This window comes from Ciconia boyciana, chromosome 1 (genome assembly GCF_034638445.1).
Source record: "Ciconia boyciana chromosome 1, ASM3463844v1, whole genome shotgun sequence".
Lineage (NCBI taxonomy): Eukaryota > Metazoa > Chordata > Aves > Ciconiiformes > Ciconiidae > Ciconia > Ciconia boyciana.
In genome coordinates, this window is record NC_132934.1 from 176,996,078 (window position 1) to 177,020,955 (window position 24,878).

General features: G+C 35.1%; 1 protein-coding gene across 2 annotated transcripts in view; it reads left to right on the plus strand.

Annotated features, from left to right (window-relative positions):
* Positions 1-24,878, plus strand: part of KLHL1 (kelch like family member 1) — a 249,394-nt gene that overhangs the window by 209,294 nt on the left and 15,222 nt on the right. For both annotated transcript variants that reach the window (XM_072854161.1, XM_072854170.1), the window contains one exon: positions 15,925-16,087. In XM_072854161.1, coding sequence (XP_072710262.1) covers positions 15,925-16,087 — 163 coding nt within the window. The remainder of the gene's footprint in view (positions 1-15,924; positions 16,088-24,878) is intronic.

The window sequence follows — 24,878 nt, forward strand, 5'->3', positions numbered from 1 at the left end:
TTAATGGAACCCCTTACCAGTTCAGTTATTTTGTGGCAGAATTATTCCTTCATAAAGTAATAAATTGGGGGAAAAAAAAAAGAAAATAAACCAATTATTAAATTAATGTATTCTACATAATAAGAGTTCCACAAATAAAATATTGTCATAAAGCAAATATTTTTAATTCCTTTGCTTTCACTTGATGAAATAAAGAAAAAAGTCATATTTTAACAATAAATGTCGAAAATTTCAGCGGATTTTTAAAATACGCATTCAGTGCAAATACCAGAAAGTTTCAGATACTAAAGACCTCAACAGATCGATAATAGCAAAACAATACCTGATCACATTGAAACAAGTGAAGGAGAAACCAAAGGTAACAAATAGGTTGATACCACAAATTTATAATGAATAAGGCCATTACAATAAAAGTTATGCAGATTAAAGATGCAGTTTATGAGGTGAATATGGAGAGTGATCACCTTACTTCATTTTATGCCAAATAAACTTTGTTTGGAAACAAAGCCTTTAAAGAATGGGTGTTACTAACACATTTTTTAAATATTTTGACCAGGAAAACACAGGCTAGAGGATTCATGAGCAGAGTAGATGAGATACACAGCAATGTAGCAAAAACCATTAGTGTACAGGCTGTCTGAGTTTTACTTATTTCATAAAATGCTATGAAACATAGATTATTGCTTGTTCAACACTGAAAATCTAATGATGAATGATACGACCCCTTAGACCTAGATTGAAGGATAGTTTTCAAGTCAGTGAGAGTTTAACCTTCATCTTCCATTTTAAAAACATTTGCTGTGGCAGTTAAGCAATGATGTTATTTCAGATAGCTCTTAAGCCCCAATAAATACACATTTGTCTATGGAGTTACTAGTCTATCAAAAAAGCATTCAAGGCAAAGCAGAAACCAGTAAAATAGAATAGGACTATAAATAAAAGCTTGATATAGCCTTAACAGTTACATCCATGGTAACTGTAAAATAAACTAAAAATGTAGAGAATAAAGGGAATCCTTTTTCTTCTTTCTTCACTAGCTTGCAGGATAGTATCTTCTTTTTATGTACCACCATTGCTGGGCTACAGAGAAGGCAACAATGGAAAATTCACGTCTTTCATTAAGGGACAAACAAAAATAAGTAGGGGTTTGTTTTGTTGTTTTTTGGTGGTTTTTTTTTAAGTTTTAAAGCAAAATAATTCAAAATTTTATGTATGTTGTGTATATGTGCAAGAAACCACTATGAGGAGAGAAAAAAGTACAGAGGTGAATAAACAGATGCATGAGAATCTGAGATTCCATTATGGATATAAGGGCAGGTACGAACTGCAGTGTCCTTATGGACAGAAGGCTAGAGATGAAAGGCTGGAAGAAAGAAATGTCAGTAAAATGGGGAGAATTAAATCAGCATTGAAACCAACAGACTGATCTTATAGTACCTTATACCCTAATGGTATGATAAACCTGTAATTATTTATGATTAATTCATTTTCCCAAAAGTGCTATAAGCAAACCAACTATTTATAAAGAAAATAACTCTTGAAAGATATAGTCTTTTTTTTGCAGAATGTTTGCTGTAGTGTCAAAAGCTAGAACACTGGGTAAAGAAAACTTTTCCAGGTACTAGTTTGTTAGAGCATACTGGTATCTATGATTTGCTCATTGCACATTGTTTATTTTAAAACAAGCAATCGATCAACCCCAATAATCCGCCTGAAAATAATACAGCCCTTCATACAACCACATATGTATAGTACCAAACAAATTCTACTGCATTAGGCAATGACATTCCATATTTCCAGATGTATTCAGCTCAACTGTTGGATATTTAGATACTCTGAGCAAACGACCATGATGTCTGTTCAAATCAAGCTTAAAACAACAGAGCTGTGAGTCTGATGCATTCTATACATGTCAGATCTGTGGTATATTCTGCTCATGCAGGAAATTTGAGATGCTTTTGGACCTTGACATATTGGCAGTCATAAACAATACTTTCAGGCATGAAGAACACATTCATATATTGTATATGTGCTTCATGAGTACAAAGAAAAATGTCCACCACTTTGCTATTTGTGTAACATGAAGAAACAGTTTCCACCTTTAATCTGTCCCTTCTTCATTTACATTCTTGTACAAAAGATTATTCACTAGCATTAATTTGACAGTATGACTGGGATGGAAAACAGAACAGCTCAAGGAAAAAGACTCATGTCATGTGTCCCAAAAAGGTTCTTTGAGTCAAGATCTTGTTGGAAATAGCTTGATTTTGTGCAATGGTAAATCTTTCTGGGTGCATCAGCATCTCACTATACCAGAGGTGTGTGTTCTCCCTCTTTATGTGGTGATATCTGGCTACAGATTAAAAACAAAAACAAACAAAAAACCCAACACACCCCCCCCCCCCGAAAACACAAAACAAAACCCCCAAACCTATAACCACCTACCTAAGCATTAAATAGAGTGTAATAATTCTTCAACAGGCTAGCTTACCAGAGCACAGCAATGCTCTGACATAGCTGTATTGTTTACCCTTTCAGAAGCAGCTCTTCAGAGATTAGTTTGAGAATCTTTCTTTTATGCAATATTGACTAGTACCATGTACCCCTATGCAGTTAAAATATTGTTATTTTTTAATGGTGAAATCTCAGGGGAAATATGTCATTCTAGCTTTCACTGTTTGTTGACAGAAGACCTGAGCCTTTTAAAGTATTTTCTCTGTGATATTGATTTGCATGTATATTAGATTTTTGCTTTGGATTTTTCTCCTAATCATCAGGAACATTACAGGGATATTTTTTTCTGAATTATTAAGTACCTTGTCATTGTACTTTGCACCCTTAATAAGTAGTAGTTCATGACCCAATTCACTAAAGAGCTACAAATCATAATGGCAACACTTATAATAATTTCTAAGTCAGGTTCTCAGGATAATAGTGTGGCAGAGTTGAGAATCTGGTGTCTCATCTACAAAACTGCACGTATATACAGAGATGGCAGGCAGATCTTTACTTCTATAAATTTGCATTATATTAACATGTCAGTATAATAACTTCTGGCCCAAGGGGGCAGGGGTATTTTTATAATTCTTTTAATCAGCCTTGATACCTGCCTGTGAATAAACACAGGAAGAGGTATTTTCAACAATGTGTCACTGAATATTCACTAAGAAAGGTATGTCAGGTCTAATTCTCCAATTTATCATATACTAGATTCCCAGCTTGGCCTATGGTAGTCCTATATGCAGCATCCAAAGAACTATACTTATATTTTGTACCCAGTTAAGATTATGGCTGTGAAAATTAAATATCAGTTTTAATTAACTGATGCATAATTTAAAACAAATTGGACTTTAACATCGTTACTTTTTTTTATGTTGACACCAATAGTATGGAAGAAAAGTGGTTTGAGACTTAAGAGGGCAAGAACAGAGTAAGGAAAAGCAACAGTATTAGTTACAATTAACACAGAATTGTCGAAATATGCTTCTGTGGATGTGGATGAGAAAGGAGATTGTTAGGAATTTACAGCTACCTGGAAACTAAATAAATGCAGAGCTTAAAATTGTGGAGTAAAGTCTGGGTGTTACTTAATCAAGTTTAATACTTGGATAACAAGTCACTGATTTATTTGTCTCCTCACCTTCAATGTCATGATACAGCATATGTCTGCCCTCTTCTTAAAAGATAATTTCCTTATTTAAAAAATTAGTTGTTGGATGCATGTTTATCCTTCCAGGTTAAAATTCTGTCTCTACAAATATAGAAATGCAGAGACTAGAGTAAAGCTAACAACATAGATAATTTTTTCTTTGCCATTTTGTATCCAGAAGTGTCAGTATGAAACTATATTTCCTGTTATTTTATAAAAACTGACACTTTTAAAAATTTCATTTTGTGAAATTAGGTCTATATGCAGATAAGGAAAGGCAGAGTTAGAAGTATGATAGGCAGTTTTCCATTATTTTGTAACATCACAGAAAAGCAATTTAAAAATCCCATTCCAATCTCCAAGTATAAATAATTGAAACTGTACAGATCTCAGCACCTAATTAGACATAATAGGTTTTTTGCTACATAGCTTTATGAAGGCAATCAAAAGGAAAATGCCTGCCATTGCCCACTGGACAATATTCATTTTTAGATCTCATTTAGCTAAAAAATAACACTATTTGCTTTCATAAATCTCTAAGTCTAAATGCTTAGGAGAATTATTTTCCAGGTAGAAAATTGTTCTTCCCAATATATGGTAACTAACATGGTACTGCAACATATTATCCTTCTTCCTTGTACTTTTTTTTTTTTTTGTCTGTATGTGCAATTTAACTGCAAAATTTATTTTAGTATTTTCAAAATTTTTTTTAGTTCAGGAATCTGTCAGTTTCAGATTGTACTGATGAACAGCAATATGATGAGACACAATTTAGCTAGGACACTTTCTAATCAAGACCATACATATTCCCCAAAAAGCATCTTTATTACAGGAAATAAATTTCAATAGATACTGACTTCTGTATGACTAAATAAATAACAAACATCGAGTTATTAAGGTTTTCATCATTTTCAGGGAAATATTAAGATTTCTTTCTATTGTACTTACTGCACCTAACTGCTCAATATATTACTGAAAACATATCTCCTTTTAAGAAAAAAGTTGTTTCCTTTCCTAAAAGAAATCCTCATAGTTGGGTTTCTAGTCTCAGCTGTCCAATAACTGTATGTGAACTAGCAAAGCCAAACTGTTCAGAATGTCATGAAAATGAAGGTAATGCAGCAAAAGATAGATAGGATAAATTAGTCTCTCAATGCCAGAATTATTCTTTTCTACAAATTAAAAAAATGTAAGATCTGATTCCAGCAATTTGCAGTTTCTTTATTCAGATAAATAATAACCTTGATTATTTTTAATGTCATTCTCCTACAATAAAAGCTTCCCTTTCTGGATGTATCATTGTTTTTCTCAGTAAACAACAACAGAGCAGTAGTATCATGTGGAACATTAAGCCCAAGAGGATTTATTCTTTTTTTTTGTGCCGTAAACTATTTTTGTCATATTGTTGAAGATGAGATGCAGGAAGAAAAGCTATGAGGGCCTTGTGTCCTTTCTCTTATCTTAGCAAACAGTCCTGAAAGAGTTGACGGTATTATTCTTGTGTGCATTTTGCTTAATGACAATAAGACTTCAAGTGTCAGCTGGAAATTTTTATTTTCTTATTTAGGAACAGGAAAAGCCCATTCTATATAATATATTTTCATAAAAACATTTTCTACATTCTGACTGTAAATCTAGATGGGTGTTTATTATCTAATAGGCATAGAACACAGAAAATAACACATTTATGTACTCTGATGTCACTTTAGTGTAGGACACTTATAGTCAACATGAAAACCCGCTTCATAAAATCAAGATGAACTCTGATTTTCCAACACACTGTTCAGTATCTTGACTACAAAAAGGTGAAAAATCTCATCTCAAGACACCATGCAGAAATTAGCTGCACCATTTAGAACAAATAAAATGTATATAGAGTTCAGTACCTTTGCTCTTTAAGGAGGAATTCTACAGTGTGCTAATAGGATTGGAACTCTGACATTTCAACACAGACTACTTAAAATGAATTTAATTTTTTTTCTATTAAAACAAATGACCTGGAACATTCAGAAAAGAGAATAGTCTTGTTTCATCAATTTTACTGGAAAATATTTTTCTTTGTGATTTTGGTAGAAAGTATCCCTTAAGATTTCGATTGCGGTATTGTCATTTGTGGTTATCATGGACTGTTCAGTAACTTCAGGATAGATTTTGATACAGAGGTGAGATGTACTGCACTCCATTCTGTGTGATGGGGAGGCTAAAAGCAACACCTTTGCGACTACCTTTTAATTCATACGTGTGATATAAAAATCACCTAGAAGTTCTGGCATCTAACTCTGAGAGCAAACCATAAGAACCAGTAATTCTTGACTATTGAATTCCTCATATATGACACAATCTGGTCCAAAATTCTTCATATATGACACAGTCTGCTGTAATGTAAAGGGTTTATTTATTTATTTGCTTGGGAGTGGGGGTAGTACCTTATCACTACTACTCAGTATAATTTTTTTAAACATATGGGGCAAGCACTGCCTAATGGTGAAAGCAAATACTTCTGCATTGCTTAGAACTTTTCCAACTTGGCTTCTTAGAAAATATAATGCAAGAATCAGACTGTGGGGTTTTATAGATAGCTGGGTCTGAGCACAGGTAATAGAGGCAGCCAACAAATGCAACAGTTTGTGCAGCAGCTTCCACAAAAGGGGGCCAGAAACTCTACTGAGGGCAGGCTATGTGTGCTCTGCAATAGTGGCTCCAGGGAATATGGCCCTGGAGAAAAGAGGAGCGCAGGAAAGCTGATAGATTTTTCAAGGATCAACTCCTTTAAGCTCAAAAAATTTCCATTTTGATGTGCAGGAGATCAAGCAAAGGCATTAGGAGGCCTACATGGATGGATTGCAAGCTCCTGATTAAAATCAAAGAGAAAGCATGTAAAAGGTGGAAAAATGACCCAGGAGAAATACAGAGGCAATGTCTGAGCTTGTAGGACTTGGTTAGGAAAGCCAAAACTCATTTTGAGTTGAATCTGATGAGTGACTTGAAGGGCAACAAGAAAGGCTTCCTCAGGTCTTTCAACAGCAAAAGGAAGACTAGGGAAAATGTGGGCTTGCTGTGACTGGGGCAGGGGACTTAGTGAGAAAGACCACAAAAAAGGCTGAGCTACTCAGTGCCTCCTTTGCCTCAGTCTTTAAGACTGGCTTCAGGAGTCCCAGGTCCCTGAAACAAGGGGGGGGAAGTCTGGCACAAGGAAGACTTACCCTCAGTGGGGGAGGATCAAGTTAAGGAACATTTAAGCAAGCTCGACATGTACGAGTCCATGGAACCTGACAGCATGCACTCACAAATGCTGAGGGAGTTGGCTGATGTCATTGTGAGGCTCTCAATTTATCTTTGAAAGGTCATGGTGATCAGGAGAGGTTCCTGAGGACTGGAAGAAAGCAAAATGCCACTTGTATCTTCAATAAGGGCAAGAAGATGGGTCTGGGAGGATACAGGCCAGTTAGCCTCACCATGATCCCTGAGAAGGTGATGGAGCAAATAATACTGGAACCAGTTTCAGTCCATATTAAGGACAAGAAGTTGACTGGGAATAGTCAGCATTAATTTATGAAAAAGAAATCATTCCTGACCAACCTGACTAACTGAACTGCCAAGGTCAGAGGGTTGTAATCAGAAGCACAAAGTCCAGCTGGAAGCCACTAGTGATGTTTCCCAGGGGCAAATGTGTTCATCATTAATGATTAATTTCATTAATGACCTGAATGATGGGACAGAATGCACTCTCAGCAAGTTGGCAGATGACAAAAACAGTGAGGAGTGGTTGATGGTTATGTTGCCATCAGAGAAACCTCAACAGGCTGGAAAATGAGCTGATGGAAATCTCATGAGGCTCAACAAAGGCAAATGGCATGTCCTGCAAGTGGGGAGGAATAACCCCATGCACCAGTACAGGCTGGGGACTGATTAACAGGAAAGCAGTCTGTAGAAAAGGTCCTGGGGGTCCTGGTGGACAATAAGTTGGACAAGAGCCAGTAATGTGTGCTTGCAGCAAAGGCGGACAACAGTATCCTGTGTTGTATTAGGAAGAGTGTTGCCAGCAGGATGAGGGAGATGATCTTCCCTGCTACTCAGCCCTGGTGAAACACACCTGGAGTACCGCATCCAGTTCTGGGCTCTCCAGTACAAGAGAGACATTGACTTACTGGAGTGAGTCCAGTGGAGGGCCACAAAAAAGATTAAGGGCCTGGAGTATCTCACACATGAGGAGAGTCTTAGAGAGCTGGGACTGTTTAGCCTGGAGTAGAGAAGTCTCAGGGGACTCAATGTGTGTAAATACCTAATGGGAGGGAGTAAAGAAAATGGAGCCATGGTGTCCTCAGTGGTATCAAGGGAAATACAGCCTGAAATACAGAAAATACCATCTAAATGTAAAGAAAACCAACTTTTTTACTGTGAGGTTGGTACAGTGGCACAGATTTCCTAGAGAGGCTGTGCAGTCTTTATCCTGGGAGTTATTTATAAGCCATCTGGACATGGTCCTGGGCAACTGACTCTAGGTGACCCTGCTTTGAGCAGTGGGGTTGGTTAGACAATCTCCAGAGATGCCTGCCAACCTCAGCCACTCTGTGACAGATCTACTCTAAGTGATTCTGGGATTCTGAAACTACAGTAGGACAATGGGAACAGAATTACAGCCCATTGAACACCTTGTTTTTCAGGTTTCAATCAGTTTTCTTTAAAGCCTGATGCAGGATCAGATGACAATAACGCAAGGTACATTGCCAAGTTATTAATTTTTTTGTCAGTTTTAGCACTGTATTTAAATAACTTCAGCCATTGCTTGATGAAGACAATTGGTTAACACATTTTATAAATCCTTAGTGGTTGTAACTCATGCTTATCAGTTGTGCTTAAATAACTATTCAATTTCTAAGTATACTATTGAATCTACAGTCGGTTGCTGATTTTGCAATGAACCAATTTGTTTTCTTAAATAAATGTCATCAGTAATATCAGGATTTTAATTTCTGCATCGCTTCATTTCACTGTTATGGTTTTATTTAAGCAGTTCTATACTTAGATTAAAAAGGCTCATCTTATTTAGCAATTTTTAAAATGTATTTATTTATAATTCACATTTTGGTGTACTTACTGTAAAGTGTTAAACACAAAACCAAAAAAATATGTCTCACTAAATCTGTGTAGCTGACTTTGTAAAATTTGAAGGGCTTGTCATCTCATTTAATCATTTTAAATGAAAACTGATTCATCAACTGAAGCAAAGGTTAGATGTTGATTTTTTCAGTACTACATGTTCATCCTCCCAGAATGAATTTTGGATCTTGTCAAGTAATGTGTCATTATCCAAAAAATGTGTAGAAAAATCCCTTAGATGATATGGATGAGAGAAAGATGATAGAAGAGAGGTGAAATAAAAGGAGTGGAGAGGCTGATGGTGGTAACAGATCAGGCAGAGAGATTTAGAGAGAAAATACAGATTTCTTTCAGCAGCCTTTAATAGTCTTTTCATTTTCAGCACACTCTTTCTTTTTAAGACTAAATTTGTATCATCTTAGTATTCCCATATGATATTTGTATTGAAAAGTAAGCTGAAAGTGCTTGATAGTAAACAAGTTGCTGCTGCATATAGGAGAGAGAAAAACTGGTCTGGTCAATCCAGTCTTTCAAAATGTAACTGCCTAAAGTGGAGATGTTTTACTTTCTTAACTAGAAAGCTGAATGTATTAAGGGATTACAGCCAGTACTTCTCCTACTTCCTATCACTATCGTGCCAGGCAAGATGGTGAATGTCATAGCTGGTCTCTTTCTGGGGATTCTTCCTTTTAGGAGAAATCATCAGCAAAACAGAATCAGCATCATCAACTTCACAATAAGAAAGGGTGAAAGTCAAGGAGACTGTTGTGTCCTATAAGACAGTATATAGTCCTCTAAAGGTAAAAAGTAGTTGAAGAAATTAACGATGCTTCATAGCATGACTTACAAAGAATACAAATTTTTATATTTTGTAAATCTAGCCTTCCATGTTTCCACTTTTCAATACTGTGATTAATGTTTTCATACATAATGTTTTAATAATTGTAAAAAACAAAACAAAACAAAACAAAACTATATAGTATGAGTACCTAGAAAAAGAAGAGGAAAAAACCCCAACATTTCTATAAAAACAAGTTGCTGATTGATGGGAATTTGTCTGCTTATATTTGCCTTGGGTATTTGCTTTGGGCTTGTTTTCTCTGGCTGCCTTTTCTGTCACACAGACATAGATGTCTCAAATACATATGAAGTGGGCTTTTTTCCACCTCTAAAACTATATATACATCATTGTGTATTGTTATTAACAAATATTGAATATCAGTTTAATTGTGAGAGAGAATTAAAGCTTTTTATTGGCATTGTATCACAGAAGTAACAGCCTTTATCAATTTGATTTGATTAAAACAAGTTATTTCATAAAATTATTATTACTGTGGTTGAAGCCATGTATTTTATACATGCTTCATAAAGCAAATTATTGGTTGTTTAAAGGAATGAAGGCATCTATTAGGGAAGTAACACTTTTCTTGAACACACAACTCTACTTTCATAAGTTCTAATTATACCTGTATATGCCTATCCCATTAATAACCAAAATCTGTATACATTGAGCAAACTCTGCAACAGCTCTGCAGTAGCAATGACCTGAGAAGGAAATATTTTGAGAGTCATTATTCACAGTTTGCATGGTCAAAAGGAAACATTCACAAAAAAGCAACTTAAAAATTAATGGAAAATTTATTGAAAACATTATTTTGGCTACTCCCAAAATGTTGTAAAGTCTAATCAAGTGTACTTACAGTATTGCAAGGTGCATATTTATTTATTTATTTATTTGACTCACATAAGGTTGTCTGGGATTTAAGTGCAATTTTTTTTTTTTTTTAAGCATTAGAGCTGCCTCTATGAGTCACTAAGTTTTCCTGTATTAGTAATTAAGTCCATTACCTGGACAGTGGGATATCTAGGGTCCAAAGATCGACCTAGTCAGTAAAGGACTACACTGAAAATGTGATCTCTTGCCTTTCAAGGTAGCTGTCAAGCTCTGGGTTAGAACTCCTCAGATCCTTCTGCAGGAGCTATTCTTATTATATGTTGTATTAATACAAATTAATAGAGGAATAATGGAATAGAGGAAAAGTGAGAAGAAAGATAGGGCCTTGATAGTTGTGGTAACTGAGTGCCAGGTCCCACTCCTTGAATATTTTTAATTTCAAACAATACAGAGCTATGGAAGCAAGAAAAAGGAAGAGCACTCTTCCCAGACTGGTAAGTGAGGCTCTCCACTGCGAGCAGAGTCCAGCAAATTAATTTTATTATTAATCTGGTGTTAGTCTTGTGCTTTGTATTAGTAAACTTCATATTATTCTATTATTTTGAGTTCATCCAGTTTTGGATGAATTTTTAAATGGCTTTTTTTCATCCCAAATAACTTGAAATAATATGAGGAAAATGTCACAGAGTTGTAGAAAAGTGTTTAATGATGTACTATTGAAGATAGCTTCTGTAAGTTCTGGTGAGTGATGTGAAGTTATATTGGCAATGAGAACACTGAGCCTACCAGAATCATCTTTGGAGGACTGATAGAGCAAATCTGACATAGTCCTATCCATATGTAATAGAGAACTGTTTCTGGAGCAAACTATTCTCACAAGAGCATCCAGGTTTTTCTGCAGAGGAAACTATTTGGTTTGCCATGGCTCTCTGGAAAGAGGTATGATTAGGAAACCAAGAATGAGTATTCAACCAGTTTGCTCTTACTTGACAGTGCTATTTGAAGACCAAATCACCAAAAGGTCTCTGATATATCATAATAGAGTGGTGAATTTTCAGTAGGTGACTTTCTGTTGCCCCTACACCATAATATCTCTGCTATGCAATCTCTGTTAAGCAATAGATGAAGAATGGATGGAAGATAAGGAGACTTATCTGGAGTGGGAGGAGAGTGCATGAATGAAAAGTAGAAGAGAAACAATAGATTGACTGTTAAACAAGAAGAAAGAAAAAACATATTATGCAATTAGATTCACTATAGAGGCTAGCTGCTTGTCCCACAGATGTCTGTCCCACAAAGCATCTCACTCTCTGTCATGGTATGTTAAATCATGTGCTAAATCTTACATTTCTGTCATTTCAACCTGTCATCAGTAGAACTCCTGCAATTACCAATTTGACAGGTTTGTCTAGCCAAGCCTTCAGAGTTATTAACTTTGGAAGAGAAGACAGATTCCGTCGAGAACAAATACTGAGAGAGACAGAGTCTATACCAAAGTCAAAGGGACTGTTATATCCATGCCCAAATTTACCAAATTTTTATAGACTCATGGATTTTATGGCCTGATGTTACTGCTGTGATCATGTAGACTGACTTTCTGCAAGAGGAACACAGAATTTCTGCCTTGAGGACATGCCATCTCAAGGAGTTTGAGCATGCCTGTCTAAAAATGTATCAGTGTAGATATGAAACTTCAAGCAACACAGAAACTAGGACATTCCTAAATTCGTAATTCCAATAAATCATTAGCATCATTGGTTAAAATATGGAATATTATTCTTAGGCTTAATTTAACAGGTTACTAATTCCAGTCATTAGATCTTATTATTCCTCTAACAGTTAGACTCTTAATCATACAATCTTTTCTTTATGCAGGTACTTATATGCTATGATTTGATTACCTCTTGGAAAAAAATATCTTGATAAACCCTACATCTTTTACGGAATTTCCAGCAGGTTTTCCAGATTTTTAATGGTTCTTTTGTAATTCTTTCTGAAGTTCCTCCATACTATTTACATTATTGACATATATAATATCTGCTTCCATTAGTTTTCATGGGGGTACCGTTAGAGGAACTCACTACCAGCTGTGACTACAGGCTTGTCAATCTGTTCCACTTTGCATTTATGCTTCTCAGATATCTACAAATATCAAAGCAAAATTTTAAAAAAAGGAGACAAAATACTTAACATAGACATAATACTACCTTAATGGAATGCAGCACCTTGTTTGTTTTTTTTATTTACTTATTAGAGAACTGGACTTTGAACATTAATATATTGAATTTACATAGTCCAAAATGATGATTTGCCCTCACATATACAGCCATAACTATACCAAAACAGAAAGAAATTAAATATTGCAGAATGTATTTGTCAAGTATTTTAAAACATAGTGAGCCAGAACTGAACCAGCTCTTAAGGAGCAAATGTAAGGATGTCAATGCATTTGGTATTCTGTGAAGAAGAAACTTTAAATGTGTAAACCCATAGCAAGTTAGTATGTGCTATAGTCAGCAGCATGGCAGATTACTTTTGTACAGAAGCCCTTCTGTCTTTGTCCTGTATGGAAAGAATAATTTTCCTATAGCTTTGCCATTACATTTTTCTATTATATAAGCAATGCAAACTGGCAAACTAAACAGGCAATCTTGTATCGAATCCCTTAAAGTTCTCCAAGCAAAATGAACGTCCAGATTTCTTCATTGGTGTAGCTGTAACTATATTCACACCTTTTGGCAGAGGAGCGTGACATGAATCTCACACCAAACCAACATTTTTATTTTGGCAGTTTTCTAACTGCAACATTTCCCTGTGTCAGTGTGAGATTAATTTACATGGAAATGGAATTGAACATCATGATAGCAGAGTATGTAGAAGTTATTCAGTAAGGTCAGACAAGTTCAGAGAACACTGATGAACTTTAAAATCCAGTTGAATTCACAACACAACAGCAAGTGGTAAATGCAAAGTAAAAGACATTGGGGAAAAAAATCTGAAGGAATTGTGCATCTCACAGGGTTCTACGTGCATTGTATAAGCCTGGTAAAGTTCTCATTATAGAGAAGTCAGTGAAGACTATTTTCTGTATAAAGCCTGGTTAAAGAGTACGACAGGAAATGCAGAGAGAAAATCCATTACATTAATGCAATGAGCTTATCAGTTTTCATTGTCAATTAAAAAAAAAGGCTAAATATCCATGAAAATGCGGGAAGAACAGCATTTTGATTAAGAGGAAAGCAAATTTTCTGCAAAAAGTGACTTAAATAATTGGGATGGTTTAATTTCCAGAAGGAAAAAAGACAAGAATAAAACTCAAATATGAAAGGACATGACAGAAAGTATGAAATAGTGAATGAGCTAAAAAGAGTAAATTGATGACAACTCTTTATGTCCTAATGAAAGAGCAAATAAGTTATTCGAGGAAGTAAAAGGTAGAAATTTCAAAACTGATGAGGTGTTTTGACATGCATCATAGTTTCACTGTGAAATTCACTGCATAATAATACAACTCTGCTTATGTACGAAGGTGAGAGAGGATTTGTGTGTTTATCTAGACACTGATTATATATGCATGTATGTATATAGAAACATTCACACACCTAAACTTTCTTTGAATATGATTAATTTTTTATCCCAACAAAAATTTGATTTTCTATTTAACTTTGCATTAAGTGAAGATTATATGCATGAAAAGTTAAAGAGTACAGTGGTTTTAATAACAAATTATAGTAAATACTTTTTTGACAATGTAAACCTGTTTGTTCAGGATTTAAGAACGTTTATAGCTATTAGATATTAGGGTAAAAACAAACAAACAAACAAGCAAACAAACCAAAATAAAAAGCCTCCACAACTACAGCATATTATCTCCTGATTTTCTATGCGAACACTGACACATCTTCCCACATGTTTGATACTGGTTGCGTTCTGAGATAAGATATTGAGCCGTACGAATCATGAGTTCAATTTAATATCCACTTTAATATTCTGGAAAAATTATAGCTGAAATATGTGATTGAATAAAAAGCATTTATAAGCAAGACTATTAATACCAGAAGAAATTGGAGAATTAGTTCACAGAAAGTTATACAGAAAAAGACAAGGCTCAAACTTTATAAGAAGGAAAATTTCAGCAAGAGTTAGTAGGGTTTTTAAATTATTTTTTTAAGTTTAAAAAAAAACAAAAACAAAAAAACCAAAACAAAACCAAAACCAACATCCAAAGTGCAGGAACACTTTCTGTGAACAGTGAGATGAGAGTTGTTCAAACTCATTGATAAATATAGTTTTTAATGTCAAATTAAGCTTTGAATAAATTGCTTTTCTGAAATAGAACAAAACACAGTTCTACACAGCAAGTGGAAACTTTACATTGTTTTAAATGAAAGATAGACTTTTCTACAAGAAAAAAATAAGCCCATTCTCTGAAACTTTAATGATCCACTGTTTTCTGACTTTTTGATGAGCTCAAATCATGTGAAATGGAGTGGAAAAAAAGGACACTGACTTAGGATTGGATTTAGGCTGAGATTTTCAGAACGATGCTCATTTGGGATCATGGATTCATAGAATGGATTTACTGAGCTCACTGTATTGTAACAAATGGTGCTTAGCTATAACTTATCTTCCAGAGCCTTCTAAGCTTAACTGAAGATACTGTGAGACAGAGAATTCATCAGTTCCTTTGAATGGATGATTAAAACCCCTCATAGTTAAAAATTTGTTCCTTATTTAAATTTTTCCTACTTCAACTTCCATGCTTTACATTTTGTTTTACTTTTCTTCACTAGATAAAAAAAATCCTTATATATCCAACATTCCTGTGAAGGTACATGTTCTCTTGTGATTTCTTTTTTTTTGATGAAGTAAATTGATGAAGCAGCTTCTCACTGTAAGTTACTTGCTTGAGCCTTTGAATATGTTTTCTGATTCCGTGCCAGTCCACCAAGCTTCCTGCTAGTGAAAAATTGTATATTTTCTTCTACATAATTGACAAAAATGCTGAAAACATCAGAATTCTTTCCCTTCCCTGTGGAACCCTGGTAGAAGCAATTCCATTCAATCAAATCCCCCTTAGGTTGACAATAATTTGAGATCTATCAGGTATCCAGTCCATAATTTATTTATCATGTGCCTTACTGATATTCTAAAGAGCTAATTCATGATCAGAATGTTAGGAGATACTAAGTTAAACAGCATACAGAAATCTAAGACTGTCACATCATTGACAGGTTATTCTATGAAGCAAACGGTCTTCTCAAGGAATGAAGTTAGGTTTTTTTGACAAGATCAATTTTTCATAAAGCCATGTGAAGTGGCATTAATTTTATTCCTTTTTTTTTTTTTGCTAATCCTTAATTAATCAAATCTCAAATTGGTGTTTCCATTTTGATTTTGAATATGCAAATTCATTTGTTAGGTGTTTTGGAAAACTTTTTTTTTTTTTACTATTGATAAAGCATACTTTTATCTTCTCTCACTCTCTCCTCCATTTTAGGAGTTACGGTGCTTGAAGGGCCTATTTATGCAGTGGGAGGACATGATGGCTGGAGTTATTTGAATACAGTTGAGAGATGGGACCCTCAAAGTCAGCAATGGACATTTGTGGCAAGTATGTCAATTGCCAGAAGCACTGTTGGAGTAGCAGCATTAAATGGCAAGTGAGTAGGGTATTCTTATATGGTTGAAACACATTTCTTAGAGGGATGAATAACTGTGACACACTGTAGTAAATAACTTCTAACATATTATAATGTGTGCCTTTTAAAATAAATGTAGACACAGTTGTGCACACCATCCTCTATCTCATAGCTCTTACATTTATTTGAAATAAGTAATTTATATATTTTTTCTATATTATTTTTGTTTAATATTTATATCAAATGCTTAAGAACATAGACCTGAAATTTCAGCGTGTATGGTATAAAACAATTCAGGAGAAATTTTCAGTTGACTCATCTGACTTTTATATGTTGTATATGTCAGTTCTAGTTAATCAGCTGAGTTTATCCATCTAAGATGGTCATGTACCCAGTGATAAGATTTGTCGTATATGCATTTTGTACCTTGCTTCAGCCAAACATTGACCCATGAAACCTTCTTTGTCTGAAGGCAACTACATTCACACAGGAAGTAAACAGAAATTTGATTATTGTCAAACCAGTCAGACTACATTAAACCTGTAATTCTAATTGTGTTCAGATTCTAAGTTTCTCTTTTATAACTTTCACTTTTTAAAATTTTAAAGTGGCACTTGTTAAAACTCATTTTACAGTAACATGATATTGTGTATTACTTGTTGCTTATCACTTAAAGTACTTGCTTTTAGCTATGTGGCTAAAAAGAATACGGTGTGAACTGTAATAATTTAGAGGTGGGGGAGGAATTAATCACAGCTAACTTCAGATATCTTTGTATAGACATCTATAACTGAGCCAATCATCCTAAGCTCACTTTATGGTCAATGGAAGAGCTATGTACTTTTAGGATATCATTTGTCTCACTTATTTTAGACATTTATGTTAGGACAGCATGAATTGTGCTCTGTAAGTGCCCGTTTTTCTCTACTAACTATATATGAAACCTGAGGACTCTGTCTCAGATTCTGACTTCTATGTTTTTGATATCTTAAGTGGGGAAGATGAATCCCACTGTAGACAACTGAACATAAATAAAGAGCAGTCAGTAAAGAATCCCTTGGGAATGGTGGAAGCAATGGAGTAAGGCAAATTTCTGGAATATTATTTTCCTCGTACTTTATTGCTACTGAACTGCAAGGAAGAAAGGATGAGAAACAGCTGCAGATGTGGGATGGAATGAGAGAGTAAACGTTGAGGACATGCAAAAATGGTTAATAAAAGTTAGGATAAAACGTATACAGAGAAAAAAAAGACATATTAAGGCTGTTGGGTTTCATGGTAAATTATGCTATTGCATAATTCAGCAACCCACTAAATTTTCCCCACCCATTTCTTCCAGTTGCAAATCATTCAGTTTTGATTATACAGTTGGATAAACTCTCAAAAATCCTTTTTATTAGGTTGTGCTTATCACACCTAAGATACAGGCTTGAGATAAGTAGGCTGAATTGATTTCTGGGATTGTCAGACTCTTTGCACTGACTGTAAGAGTCACTGAATATAAAAGTCAAACAAGGAGCTTAATTTAGCCCACAAATAACTATGTTACAAGACCTATAGGAGATAGTGTACCTTTCCGTAGCAGCAGCAGGAGGCCTGACAGAGTACCCATAATCCCATAATTATGACAATATGCAGATATATTTTTTAAAAATTATATCTCAAATTAATTAAAAATGCAGGCTTTAAAAGTGTTAACTAATTTTATGAATTTGTCATATTACAGTTGTGTCCTATTTGCAGAGTAACTGTGGATTAAATAGGCTTTATTGGATGCATTCATTATTTATATTATATTATTTAAATCATGGTATCATATATTCAGATGATCTATTTCTCATCCATGACATCGAGAGTTAGTGTTATGTTGTGAAATCATCTGCAAACCACTGAAGCTTAATTGTCATTGCTTTTTCTTACTAAGTCACAGTGGCATTGAAATTTTCCAGACTAGATCAAATGGACAAAGCTGCTTTAATAACCCTGTTACTCTAAAAGAATCTTGTTTCAATAGCGTATGAGCCATGCAGCAAACTAGGAGAGACAAGATCTAGATAAATAACCCTGCAAATATAGATTTACAATTATGAAGAGCTGCATACAATTATGTATATATATTCCAGGTATGTTTCTTTTGCACAGCTGAGCATGTATTTAATGCTTCTCAGTTAATAAATGCTCAACTGGATTTTGCATGAGTTATATAGAACACTTTTAAATGAAGAGATATCTGTCTCGGAAAGGTGGAATGGACACCACTGAAAACTGAAAAGCAGTGGTCTCACTGAAAAAAATAGCAAATATACTACTGATTTTTTTGGTTTTGGTTGTTTTTTTTTTTTTTTAATCTGAATAACCATCTTTAAAAAAAATCCCATACAGCAAGAACTGAAACTTGAAAAAATATGTAAGGACCAAACCTTTCAACTCTCTGGTGCTATTCTTACTACACTGCTGTTCCACACAACTGACGTATGCTGCATTCCTCATCTGAGCTTTTTGCTTTGAAATAGGCAAACATTTATGGATTTTTATTTTTTTTTTAAGAAATTCTGGGGATATTAGAAATTGATGTCTCTGTGAGAAACAAGATGTTGGCTTTAACATTTAACAAAGGAGAAACTGTTTTAGTATGGAAGTTCTGAGGAGTCTTTTCCTGGTTATTCCTTGTGTTTCTTTTCTTCTGCACTGAATTAAATAAGTAAATATATAAAATGCAGCAGGGTTCATTGAAGTGAGAGAGGTAGAAACTACTCTGTGTGTGTGTCTCCCACACTGCTTTGGGGACTTCACATTAAAGGGAAACTGTCTGCTAAAGATCTCAAATGTGAGCTTCTTAAATACTTGAAAAAAATAGAGTCTCTTCTTTTGTGTTTTAATGCTGGAAACTATTCCATTTGTGATCTTCCATACCGCTATGGTCTGCTTCATTCATTTTCCAGTTAAAGTCATCTTAAGGAGAAAACAATGGTATATTTTAACATAAAATTGGATGAAAATTGTATTTTTTTTAAGCTTAAGGTGGAAATAAAAAATAAAAACTTTTAGATTGTGATCTCCTTAGGCTCTGAGATGATTGATTTGTAAGTAACTCCTTATTAGTTCTTAATGTATTGAACCTTTTAAAGCTTACCTATGTTTTTGAAGCTCACTTTTATAGTCTGTGTAAGTCAATTATCAATTAGTTTGCTGCTCAAACAAATTGAGAGCGATATTATCTGAATTTGGCAAAAGAGGGCACACAGAAATGAATGTTATTTCACTGAAATAATACATTTTTAAATTTAAATTGAAAATGGTATATTATATCAAAATCTTTCCTAAAACCTGAAAAGGATTGTGTCAACATGTGCATCATAATCCAGTCTGAAAAAACTTTTAATTATTGAAGTTATAAAATCTTGCTGAATATGTCAGAAATTGGGAAAAATAAATATCTGGAGCACTTTTTTTTTTTTAAACTTAGTCCGGTTGACAGGGTTCTTTGGTATAACCAGGTTGCATTATTACTTTTTGCGGTCACAATGCTGTTTCACCCATGAGGGCTTCACCCATCTTTGTCTCTAAGCACGAATGTCACCTGCTTGTTACCCTCAGATTTCCCACAGTAATAGGATATGGTAGTTGCTATCCTTCAATTTGGAACACAAACAATATTCCTTTTCTTAAGAGACTTCCTAAACCTAAGGTGCAGCTAGAACAAATAATAAAAGCGATAGGTGGTTTTCTAGATAAATACACACAGTAGATTTATTCTACCAGAATTTCAATAAAGCAGTTTATCTGGTGTTACAAAGGAAATAATTATTGAAGACGGAAAAAGGATGAATAGTACAGGGATTTTAAGAAGAAAAGAACTGTATGTGCCAACTAGGACATCACAAAGTTATTGTTGGAATCTTTAAAGATCAGCCTTGGGGTAAAGGAGTGTAAAAGCAGGAGCATGCTAGTTAAATTATCAGATCATTCAAAGTGACACTAAAGGGAACATTACCATATGGGACATGTTGGACTATTCTACAGAAGTATTTGGATGACCCTAAAAAGCAACACAAATGGGATATTTAGTAGTGTATATGTGAATGAACAAGTCTTGTGTTTGAAGAAAACTCATGGCAGAAAGTGGTAGAAGAGGGAAAAAAAGCTCTGTACCTTGCTAGTACAGAAAAACCAGTAGAAGAAATCTGTGAAAAAGGAAATGCAACTGAAGAATCCATAAAGTTTTATTCATTGTGAAAATATTTATGCTATTTGGATTACTGTGTTCAATTCTGGTCATGCATACTGAAGAAAGTTTAACTGAAAGTGCAAAGTTTGAATAGGGGGTACCATGATTATCATGAATGCTTGTCATACCAAAGGAAAGCAACAGAAGTATTACAGTTGGCAAAGGAACAGGTGGATACAAATAGATAAAATTCAGATGGGAAATTCAGAGATAGAATAAAAATGATAGGGAGATGTCCTGGTTTCGGCTGGGATAGAGTTCATTTTCTTCCTAGTAGCTGGTATAGTACTGTGTTTTGGATTTTAGTATGAGAATAATATTGGTAACATGCTGATGTTTTGGCTGTTGCTAAGTGGTGTTTGCGCTAGTCAAGGACTTTTCAGCTTCCCTTGCTCTGCCAGGTGCACAAGAAACTGGGAGGGGGCACAGCCAGGATAGTTGATCCAAACTGACCAAAGGGCTATTCCATACCATATGATGTCATGCCCAGTATATAAACTGGGGTGAGTTGGATGGAGGGTAGTGGTCGCTGCTCGGGGACTGACTGGGCGTTGGTTGGCAGGTGGTGAGCGGTTGTATCACTGTTTTTTTTTTCTCCCTTGGGTTTTGTTCCTCTCTCTCTCTTGTTGTTTTCCTTCTCATTACAATTTATTGTTATTATTACTGCTATTATTTTGTTCCAATTATTAAACTGTTCTTATCTCAACCCACGAGTTTTCTTACTTTTGCTCTTCTGATTCTCTCTCCCATCCCACCATGTCGGGGAGGGTGAGCGAGCGGCTGTGTGGTACTTAATTGCCGGCTGGGGCTAAACCACAACAGGAGGCAACAAGAGGGTGTACACAAAACTCTCATTGAGTTCTAAATGTGTGTTTACCAGTTCATAGAAAAGGGTAATGTTATCTGTTTTCATGCAACATCAAAGACTGGAATCCAAGAATTTTCCTTTTCAGTAACATGCCTTTGTTTTCCCAAATCAACAGTTGGTGCTGTGTAGCAGTAATGATCTGTATTGAGGCTTTGGAGATTCCATCTCCCTCATCCTCATATCTTTCTTATAGTTAAACAGTAATGGAATTGTGGAGGGTGTTAGCCTTAGTATATCTTTTGTTTGTTTGTTTGTTTTTTACTTGATGCCTTTATCAATTTTTAACATACTTTGGTAACTACTGTAGGATTTGCCATGACTATAGAGTTTCATGGGATGAAACACGGCCAGTAGTTCCTCCTGATCTGGAAACAACATTGTCTTTTCTGTCTTGTTACTGTTAACAACCCTGTTGCACAGACTGGAAGAGTGCATGAACTCTCTCACATCAGCAACAGATGTGGGTGTTAAAACATTAAATGTGAAATGGAGACTTACACTAACTTAGAAGTTTAAAAAAATCAGGGAAGGACGGTGCTTTTTATATGCAGATAACGTGAGAGGTCAAAAGTTGGGATGATTTATTTGAATTGTTCTTTGGGGGCTGACATAAGTAACATGTAACTGGTATGCAGTATATACTATGTAAGACTAGTATTCTATATTTTACAGGAGATAATTCTGAAGCCATAGTAGTCTTCTACAGCGTAAGTTAGAAGCACCAAGGAACCAAAAGTTTCCAGAAACTTTTGAAAATTGTCATTTACTGTTTCAAGATTGTGTATTAATTTCTTCATTTTTTAAATCAAGAAAAAAAAAAAAAAACAAACCTAGTTGACAGTTTCCATCCAATAAATACTAATCTTTTCAGTAACTTAAAATGTAGTTGCCTCCAAGACTACAGTAGCTAATTATTAGCTTTCTGTTAACAAGTCTCTAATATATGAAGCATACATTCCCCAAGAATACTGAACCTTTCCACTAACTTTTTTCATGTAATTTAATTTCAGAACAAATTTTATTCTCATGGGGAAACTGTAACTAAAAATGAAATTAAGTTTACATACTTTTCTCTGGAATATATATCTAAAAGAGCCTCTCTGTATCATACAGGTTTATGTTATTCCAAATAATTGTGTGACACAACCATAACTGAAAATTTTCTAGATTTTCCTATTATATGGCCATAAAAATAACATCACAAAAAATATTCCTGAATTTTTACTTCCATTTTGGAAATTATCAACATTCTTTTTACGTAACTATAGCTTTCATGGCAAAAAGACTGGCCCTTTACTTTTGTTCTCTTTAACAGATATCAATAAGTCTGTGCTACAAAAGGAAAAAATACTCAGCTGTTAATATGATCTGCAGATTGACTTTAAATGGTAGACCATCACAGCAGTACACTGAGTTAAGCATTAAATATAATGACTTTGGCATGCACTGGGAAACAGTTCATTCACATGGTAACATCTTGTAGAACCAAGGAGAAGGGAGTTCTGCCCTTTATTGATTGCCACATCCTCAAAGATGTGCTTTGGTGAACTTGATATTTCCATCTGCTGCTGTTGTTTATATCAAATATCACACACTACTATTGATCTATGATAGGTGACGAAAAGCAAGGAATTCTCTAATCTTAACTTTTTAAAATAGAACTATTTTAAATGTCTTTTCAAATAATATTTTATTTGAGAAAAAAAGGTCTTATAAATATTTTTTTTCTCTGAAGAAAAATAAAAGAGCAATGAGAAATACTGCAGGAGAATATTATTCCCCATCAGTATCTATTTGACTTGTATCTGATTCAACAGAGAAGCAGCAATGTATTTTTTATTATTATCATTAGTATTAGTATTAATATTTCTATTACATTTGTTTTTACAGTCTCCATCTGTGTTTAGGTACCATACACTGAGGGAAGGAGAAAAGGGATGCTGTGAATTGGGAGTTACTTATGCATTACTATGGTGGATTAGCCTTGGCTAACAGTCAAATGCCCAACCAGCTGCTCACTCACTCTCCTTCATCAGATGGGGGAGAAAATAGGATGAGATTGCTCATGGGTTGAGATAAAGACAGCAAGATCACTTACCAATTACTGTCACAGGCAAAACAGACTCGACTTGGAGAAAATTAATGTAATTTATTGCTAATAAATATAGATTCCAGGTAGTGAGAAACAAAGACAAATTTTAAAACACCACCTTTCTTCCCCCCTTTCCCAGGCTCAACTTATGTCTTTCATTCCCGGTTCCTCTACCCCTATCCCTGACCAGTGCAGGGGGATGGGGAATGGGCGTTGCGGTCAGTCCATAACTGCTCCTACCTGCTGCTCCTTCCTCCTCACACATTTCCCTTGTCCATCATGGGCTCTCCATAGGCTGCAGTCCTTCAGGAAATATCCTGCTGTTCGAACATGGTGTCCTCCACAGGCTGCAGCGCAGATATCTGCTCTGGCACATTGGAGCACCTCCTCCTCCTTCTCTGACTTCGGTGTTCCCACTGCTGTTTCTCACTCTCTTTTTCCCCTCCTCACTCTGTCCCTGTGGCATTTTTGGCCTTTTCTTAAATACGTTTTCCCCAAGGCATCACCACCTTGGCTGAGGGGCTCAGCCGTGCCCTGGGGTGGGTCCTTTGGAGCCAGCTGAAACCGGCTGTGTCTGGCACGGGGCAGCCCCGGCCTCTCCTCACAGAGGCCGCCCCTGCAGCTGCCCGCTGCCAGCACCTGGGCACTTACAGCCAGTACAATTGCAATATTGATTTTTGCACACTTAAGCATGAAATAATTGCCACATACTGGACATCTTTGTGTTGAGTTAGGAGATCAGGTTTCCTATCAAATGTTGTCTAAATGGAGTTTGGAAAAGAAAGGATTATTAGAAAGCAGTAAGGAATCCATTTAAATTGGGCAAAGATGAAAGATGAAGGATGGTGGTGGGCTTCAAGTACCCAAGCAGCAAGTCTATCCTGGGGCAAATGACCAGCTCTGGCCATGATTCACCTTTTTTTCATAGCAGTTTGAAAAAAGCTGACTTGAACATTTTTAAAACATTTGAGATTTCAGGAGGTTGGTGCCAAAGCTTTATCTGTGGTTCTTGTTTCATAAGTTCGGTACAAAAGGAAGTAACCAAATGCTCAAAACACTCTTGAGGACATGAGTCACAATTTATAATCTCAAGAAAGACGTCAAAATTATGACTGGTGTTATTTTTAAGCAGGAAAATGCAATACAAATACTAAGGGCAAGATGCTTAAACTGACCCAGAGATATTTTCTTTTACAGGAACAAACCCTTAAACATAGCTCCTCTCAATCCAGTCCAACATCTTTAACACTGGAGTTGTTTGGAAAGCCTTTCTCCATCAATTATGTTTTCTTCCTTTTTCCTGTTTATCTTAGTCACTGATATTTGAATGTATTCCCTTTTCATTTTTTTAGTGAAAGACAGTCCAATATAAAAATGTGGTTTTGTGGTTGTGTCCTTTATGAAATTATTTATTATCAATCGGCAATGTCAGATTTTGTCTGTTGCTTGATTGTAGCAGGTAGAATTTAGAATGGCTTCCACATTCTATTAATTCTACTTAAGCATTCACAGAAATAGAGCATACTAATGATTTTTTTAAAATGCATATGTATATACTTATTTACTATTTTGTCCCTTCACACCCATGCAAATTCATTTGTTACATTTTCGATTTTGTTTGTTA